This window comes from Morone saxatilis, unplaced genomic scaffold (assembly GCF_004916995.1).
Source record: "Morone saxatilis isolate NCDOM2014 unplaced genomic scaffold, NCSU_SB_2.0 Contig11, whole genome shotgun sequence".
Taxonomy (NCBI): domain Eukaryota; kingdom Metazoa; phylum Chordata; class Actinopteri; family Moronidae; genus Morone; species Morone saxatilis.
This window is the reverse complement of record NW_023339663.1, coordinates 26,774,616-26,782,649: the sequence shown is the minus strand read 5'-3', so window position 1 is coordinate 26,782,649 and position 8,034 is coordinate 26,774,616. Positions and strand designations below refer to the sequence as shown.

The following is an 8,034-nucleotide window of genomic DNA, read 5'->3' as shown; positions in this document are numbered from 1 at the left end:
AAGGAGCAACATGCCTTGTCTATGATGCCGTCAATTTTCCCCTCTTCCACAGTCTTCTTGATGGTCTGAGCTGTTCCCACCACCGACTCAGAGATCTTCTTCGTGGCATTGGAGGCAAAACTGAAGATGTAATCTACAGACGGAGAAGGAAGAATGAGAAAATGGTGTGGTTGACAACAGCACCAGCCTGTGGGACTGTCACTGAAAACGAACACTGCACGATACGGTGAGAAAAAAAAAATACAAAATCACATTGGGATTATTTTGGCAAAAACTGTGATTGCGATATAATTCATGGTTAAAAAAAAAACCTATTAGAATTGTACTAATGAGATGTGTTCGCGGTTTTCTCAGATAACATTGCTATTAACTGTTCAGCCTTACTAAAAACGCTGCCAGAACATAAATACATGAGAAGACAACAACTCTTGCAGCCACATAACCCTCTGGTAGACAGACAGACAGATAGACAGACAGATAGATGATTAGACAGATAGACGACATTGATAGACAGACAGATAGACCAGACCAGAAGATAGACAGATAGACAGACAGACAGACTAACGTCGCGCTGAATAAAAGCAAATCCTCGAGACACCGAGAAGCCACTTTGCTAATTACCTAGCATGACGTTAAATGGACTTTTTTGTTAAAAACTACGGTTACATGTGTAAAATAGTTGTTTCTCACCGCCCAGCCCCTGGCCCTGCTCAGACTGCTCCTGGTTGGCCTCTGGTTCTCCTTCCTGCTCAGCTGCTTGCTGTTTGTTTACCTCGTTTTGTGCTTCCACCACCTTCTCCTCCTGCTCCACATTCACGCTTTCTTTGTCGTCCGGCGCCTTCGTGTACGTCGGGCTCTCCAAACCCAACCACGTCCCTAAACCTTTGAACATACTGCGCGGAATGAAATGAGTGTAGGAGGAAAACAACAACCTGAACAGAGGATGATTCTTCACTTCAAACCAGGAACTAAACCCGACAGGATTTCTTCTTCTCCGTTTGATTGTGTGCAGCTCGCGTTGTGTGTTCCCGCCACCCAGTGGTCGACGCGGTGTTAGTGATGCCTTCAGGTACACAGTGGGCTGCAGATGGATGCAGATGCAGAGGTGAGGTTTATAATGTAACTGACAAGAAGCGGAGAAGGAGTAGCTTTTAATTTAATTTTCTGTTGTTTATGAGGATGTATTCATTACGTTTGTATATACGGTTGTTGTTATTTTGTCATGTTGTTTTATGTTAAAAAAAATAAACATAAACAAACCCTACACACATCTGTAACGTTAAGTAAGTATAATGTCTCTATAAAGTGTATTTTTACATGTGGCATTATAGGAACGACCGTTACTTATTATACAAGACTCCACACAGTTCACCAGTAGGTGGCGGTAATGAGCCCGGAACTGTTGCACATCTTGGAACAAACAGACGAGGAGCAGGAAGACAGACCGACAGACAGTCGGTGGGCTGATGTTAAGGCGGGCTTGAGTCAGTTTTGCGGGTCGATTGCCTGTCTCAGTATGTTTTTATATGTGTTAGCCTGGCTCTAGACTGCTGTAGATAGCACTGTTATCCCCCGGAGCCTGATCTGAACTGCTGCGGCACAACTGAATAGGACGGATTAGCCGGGCTGCGAGGCCGTTGACTTGTAAGGAGACGGAGTTACACCAGACTTCTTTTAGAAAAGAAGCCACTTAAAGCATAGTGAGTTTAAACTTAACCTTTATAGGGGACATTAAATAACTCTCAACATACGAGGATTGATTTCGGTCTTGTGCTACAATCGGCCTATAAAGGAGAGCGCTTTGGTGAGAACTGGCAGTGGGATGATACAGTTTATCGCAGTCAGTCACAGTTCGTGCTGGTACAAGATAAGCTGCTGTAACACGCAGAACAGCTGATCATACAAGAAGATCATTTTAGTAACCAGACCCTAACGTCTCGCTCACCAGACTGTTACATAATAATCATTATTTAATTATTTCTCTTGTTTCTAAAATAACAAATGCTTCTTACTTCCTTCTCCAGGTGGAAAATGAAGACCCTGATGGTGTTTGATTTTGACCACACTGTGGTCGATGACAACAGTGACACTTGGGTGATTAGGTAAATGCTATATTGATTGATTCAGTTGATTAATCACTATAAAATCCATTACAATAATACATTTAGTATAGATCTTTACTGCTGCAAGATGTATGCAAATGAATAGGAGCACTACTAGGACACCACACTGCTAGGATCACTACAGTATAGGAAATATTTGATGCATTATTCTTTTAATTACAAGCAACATGAGCACTTAATCCACAGTGGATCTTCTTTGTTGTCTCTCGCCCCAGATGCCTTCCGGGTCAGACTCTTCCGGACTCTGTGAAGAATTCCTACAGAAAAGGCCACTGGACTGAGTTCATGGGCAGAGTGATGAACTACATAGGTGAGAATTCCTTATCCTGTCTGTAGGCCATCCACAGAGCTGCTCAAAATGTTTGTGCATGAGCATTTTATCGCTCCCTCCAACCTGCCTGTTCTTCCGTCTCCTGACCTTTTCTCTGTCTGTCCATCCAGGAGACCAGGAGGTCAGTCCAGACAGGGTCCGCAGTGTGATGGAGACCATCCCCTTCACAGCTGGAATGACGGACTTGCTGACATTCATATCGGAGCATAAAAGCACCATCGACTGCATAGTCATCTCTGACTCCAACACCATGTTCATAGACTGGATCCTCCGCGCATCCGGACTCCAGGCAGCCGTCGATCAGGTTTTCACCAACCCGGCTAAGTTCAACGAGCTCGGGTACATGGAGGTACAGTGCTACCACTCTCACGACTGCGACCGATGCCCCGTCAACCTCTGTAAGAAAAAGGTCCTGGAGCTGTATCTGTCGGAGCAGGCCGATGGAGGCGTGGAGTACGAGCGCATATTTTACGTGGGGGACGGTGGGAATGATCTCTGTCCTACTTCCTGTCTGAGGGGGCGTGACGTTGCCATGCCCAGGAAGGGGTTCACCCTGGAGAAACTGCTGGCCAGACTGGAAGGTCAGGAAGACAAGGCTTCTCTGAGAGCTAAAGTCATTGCCTGGAGCAGCGGCGCTGAAGTCCTGGAGGAACTGAAAGCAAGTATGCAGTCGTAGTCGCCGCCTATCAGCGATAACTCAGATACTGCACTTATGGCAAATATAGAGTCTGCACTGTAGAGGGAATATGCTGCTCCCCAGAATTGTTTCAAATTTAGTTTTTATTATCAAGACAGTATTTTTAATTTTTAAAGCGAAAATGTTGATGGTGGTATGATTTTCATGTAGTTACAAATCCTTTAAAATTGATGAGTCTTCTGCAGGAGCTTTTATCTCTGAAAACAGTAAGGACAACAAGGTTTCAGTGAGGTGGGACGGAGGCATCTGAGCCCAGTTACAATACAAATACATTACAAAAACAACATTTACGCATGCAGTGTGTGTTCGACAGTGGATCATAATTCAGATAAGGTTATATTTAGTATAATATTCAAGATCTGGTTGAGTGGAAAGAACGGGGACTGCTGCCCTAAAACTAACCGAGCCGGGCGTCTTTTAAAAGTGACAGTTTTGGAAAATATGCTCATTAACTTTCGTGCTTAGAGTTATACGAGAAGATTGATACCCCCTTCCTGTCTGTACACGAAATATATAAAGCTACAGTCAGCAGCCAATTAGCCTAGCTTAGCTTAGCATTAAGACTGGAAGCAGGCTGAAACAGCTAGCCTTGTTCTGTTCAAAGGTAAAGTAACTCCACCTACCAGCACCTAGAAAAAGAGAATTGAATTTTAGAATAACAGAAAATAAAATAAACCAATACATACTGTTATTTAAATGGATATACACATTTACACCCATGAAACAATGTTGCAGTGCATTTTTTAAATTTGCGTTTGTTTAAATTTCATCTTCACATAAAAAGAAACGGTGTCAAACAAACAAAAAACAAGAAAAAGAAGCAATCTTTTATTTAGCTTCACTGGTGCTGGTAGGTTTTTTGTTACCATTGGACCGAGCCAGGCTAGCTGTTTCCCCCTCCTTTCAGTCTTTGTGCTAAGCTAAGCTAATCGACTCCTCGCTCTATCTCCATATTTAGCTGACAGACATGATAGTAGTAATTGATCTTCTCATTTAACTCTGGTCAAGAGCAGATAAGAGTATGACTGCAGGCTAATTCCCAGGTATCAACTCTCAACCATGAAGCTCAGCTCGTGTTCATCAACCACACTGAAACACACCACATTTGTATCCACCCTGTCAGTACTTATTATCACAATATGTTCAGTAAGAGTTTATTAATGTCACTCATCACTTCAGTCAGGCGTGAAGCCTTGCAGTTTGCTTCACTAACACTATAAAACACACAAACACACTTTATGACTTTATTTATGTATTACCACTGTGGCAATAGTCCCTTTTTCACAGCAGACATTTTAGGAAAAGCACAGATGTAACTTAAAACATTAACTTTGGCTCTGTTGCGTTCAAGTGTCCCAGTAAGTCATTGAGAGTAACGTGCACAGTGCCAGGACCCTGAAACTGAAGCAGCTAAATGGGATTCAGCCATCGCTCATTCTATTCTTCACACCTGTGCTTTTCCTACTGCGACAAGACAAAACATCTTCAGTGAAAAAGGTGGATTATATTATAGCTACACTAGCTAGCTCAGGGCTGCAGCCACCACTCTGAATGCATACCACCTCATGATTAACTTACCTCAGTTGCAATATAATACAATATAAATTAAATGAATAAAGATTAAAGAAATTACAGTGTTTCCATTGTTGAAACGTTTTTTTCTATATGATTGAAAATGCAAACTGTCTTGCCTAATACACTTTTCATACTATGTCAAAGTTGTTTAATGTTACTTAGTCTTACATCTGAAAGTATAGCTTCGCTTCCAATAGTAAAAATAAGTTCAGTTGCTTACAACCCTAAACCGACACATAACTGAGCTAACAGGGTTTATTAGCTTATTATATTTAGTTCTTTAGACAATGTTTGCTACTCTGTGCCTGTGAACACATCTGCCCTTTAGTGATTTTAACTGATTTACATGTAAAGTCTGTGGTGTGTAGCCAGTTCCCTGAAGCTGTCTTGATTGTTTTCACCAGGTTTGGATTGATCTGGTGTTAACTGTCAGTTGACTCTGTTGAATGGCACAAACCATAACTATTTTTTAAAGCTAAATGAACAAAAATTCAGTTTTTCTACAATAGACCACAGATGTACTAAGTCCTGTGGATAATTTTCCTGAGTGAAATCCAGAAGCACTGTTTTAACATCCGTCCACGCTTTACACGTTTGAGAAGGTTCCAGTTTATTCAGTAATATTATCCAGATAACCAGGAAACTAAAGATAGTGTTGGATTCATCCTGGGACTTCATCCAGGTTTCGCATAGCTAGTTTATATCACTGGGATAGAGTACTGGGTTTCCAATTTCATGGAAACACATGCTTTAAGAGTTTTTTGTTGACACTGTCATGAGGCAACATGTGAAATGTTATGTTTGTTCTTAATCTTGTAATTCTAATGATGCAATTAAAACCAGAAACCTCTTGTATCCATGTTTTCTTTATGCACTGTTCACTGACTGCAACACAATGAAACAACAGTCTAACAGTTCAGTATTTAACTGGGATGGTGTGGTGTTGGATTGCATTATATTGTAAGATCTGTCTATAATTTTTGCATTCTATATATAAATGGAGTGGACAAAAGACCAGAAACTCCTAATGCAGCCCATTAGATGTCTAAAAGGGGCGTTGGAGCCATGCAGACTCTGTCACCACTACAGTATGTTGGCCCTTCATTAGTCGTGGAGAATAGTGCAGGTGTAACCTGCTGAGAAGTATCCAGTCAGTCTGTCAAAAACCTCTATGCTCCCAGCGCATGTTAGCAGGTGATGGCTGTAATGGACACAGTTTGCCAACTGAAAGAGGAAAAATGAGAGTGAGGATAATGGAAATATGAGAAAAACAGGTGTGATGTGTGTGTTTAGTGGAAAAATGTTGGATGGAGTTCAAAAAAGTATTTCTATTTTTTTAATTTTCAAGAAATGGTGAAATGTGATTACAGCATGTCCGCAGCCATGCAAGTGACTCTGTGAAGCTGTACTTTAAGCAAAATACTAACATCAGCATGCTAACATGCTCATAGTGACGGTGCTAATGTCATTGCTAGGCTGGTTATCACCATCTTAGTTTAGCTTGGTAGCATGCTATTATTTGCTAATTAGCCCTAAACACAAAGTACAGCTGAGCTTGATGGGAATGTCTTCTCATCTGTATGTATAGAGTATACATAAAGTAAAGACCTTTTTCACAGCAGCCATTTGGACATGAAATAGTGTTTTGTTCTGTGTCAACAAACAGCACCCTGACTCTGTTTGACCTACATGGTACAGAACCATAATTAACAGCTGTGTTTACCCTATTTATACGGTACCCTATTTCATGTCAAAATGGCTGCTGTGAAAAAGGTCTATTAGATAAATTGAAATGTTGACTTAATGATGGCACAAGGTGAAAAGATACAGGATGACCAACGTGTCTTCATCCCGAGGGTAACATAAATGTTTGAACCAAATTTCTGTGTAATTATTCCAACACCACATATGTCAACCTCATGGTGGCGCTGGAGGAAAAGCCACCAAAATCATCAGGATCCATTGTCTGGAAACCATGAATGTCTGAACTTGTGCCAATCCAGCAAAATATTTCACAGGATAAGTGAAATAGAAGAAAGTTCCGTCAGTAGGCTTCGTCCTCTGGAAACAATACAAATTAGTTAGTTATTGATGCCACTTATTATGTGCTGTTGCCTCAAAAACCTCCACCATTGGTAAACTGAAGAACTCTATTTTCAGATGGGCACATACATCCCGTGAAGATGCAAAAGATTCTTTCCCAAGACTGGCAGAAAAAAAACAAAAACATCACTAAAATTGGCACAAATGTAAAGGGATTTGAAGACGGATTTGGAGAGGGAGGCAGGCCAACAACTCAGAGAGACAGCTCTTCCCCAAGATCTAACCTAGTATTATGGTCCAAGACTCAACAGGCTTTGTTTGCTTCCTGAATTCACTCTTCAGTGGGAAGAAGCTTTAGATGAGGCTTGCTGTATTAAAGGAAGATGCTTAGTTGCATAAGTAGCAACTGGGCTCAACAGTGAGGCTGTCAGACTGGGATGCAAGTCTTGGAAGTTTGGACAAGTTTACACAGAAGCTTTGCTGTTCAGGCTAGAGAGAGGGCCCAGGGCTGGTGTCTGTGGATGACTGGAGCATTAATCCATCATATTGTGACCTGCTGCATGTATGTCACCATGGGGTAACTATAATCACTGTTTATGGGTAGTCACATACAGCATTACACTTGGATAAACCGGCTGTTTGTGTCTCCAACTCATACAGTGAGGCCACAAGAAGTTTTTATTACGTTGCTGTGGGTATTTTGGTCCACATATGTGTATAAGAACACACAAACTGAGTGCAAAACATTCTCACCTCTCTTCACATGCTCTCGAGGTTGCTGAAAGGCAGACACCATGAAGTATCTAACAGTGTAAACAGACATTTTAGAACATTTTAAGCAACCTCTTCTTCCCTGTTTGTGCAACTCCCCATAAACATTCATTAATTATGAGTACGGTAGTTACTTGCTTGTCATGGGCCAGTTGTGTGCCAAAGTCCACTGTAGCTTTTAGTTTCAGTAACAGTCAGACTCCCACAGTGTTAGTGTAGTTGCAGATTCCAACTCACTCTCTTCATCCTCCCTTTCCAAGTGCAAAGGAGAAACTATGGTGGCCACGAAACAAGCAGAAAAGACATTGACTGCCCCTATCTAGTGCCAGTGTCTGTTCTGTGCTACTGTAGAAACATGGTGGTTCAACATGGCGGCTTCATGGAAGGCGGCCCATGGCATCTGTAGATATAAAGAGCTCATTGTAAGGTAACGCAAACACAACACACACAATGGGTGATTATACACGAATGAAAACATACTGATGAATATTATA

The 8,034-nt window shown here is 41.5% G+C and overlaps 2 protein-coding genes across 3 annotated transcripts in view; one reads left to right on the top strand and one right to left on the bottom strand.

Moving 5' to 3' along the window:
* LOC118343410 (synapse-associated protein 1-like) overlaps positions 1 to 1,017 on the bottom strand; it is a 6,882-nt gene extending 5,865 nt beyond the window's left edge. The window contains exons 1-2 of the mRNA XM_035682211.1: positions 691 to 1,017; positions 15 to 133 (exon numbers count right to left, since the gene is read on the bottom strand). Coding sequence (XP_035538104.1) covers positions 15 to 133; positions 691 to 892 — 321 coding nt within the window. The 5' untranslated portion in view covers positions 893 to 1,017. The remainder of the gene's footprint in view (positions 1 to 14; positions 134 to 690) is intronic.
* Positions 1,018 to 1,382: 365 nt separating this feature from the next.
* phospho2 (phosphatase, orphan 2) lies at positions 1,383 to 5,577 on the top strand. Of its 2 annotated transcripts, none has more exons than XM_035682522.1 (4): positions 1,383 to 1,481; positions 2,022 to 2,102; positions 2,339 to 2,433; positions 2,565 to 5,577. In XM_035682522.1, the coding sequence occupies exons 2-4, from the start codon at positions 2,032 to 2,034 to the stop codon at positions 3,128 to 3,130; spliced, it is 732 nt and encodes a 243-aa protein (XP_035538415.1). In that variant the 5' UTR covers positions 1,383 to 1,481; positions 2,022 to 2,031; the 3' UTR covers positions 3,131 to 5,577. The 2 variants fall into 2 exon arrangements, with proteins under 2 accessions (XP_035538415.1, XP_035538416.1); XM_035682523.1 differs by lacking the exon at positions 1,383 to 1,481 and adding an exon at positions 1,521 to 1,700 and having other exon boundaries at positions 2,025 to 2,102.
* The last annotated feature ends 2,457 nt before the right edge of the window (positions 5,578 to 8,034 follow it).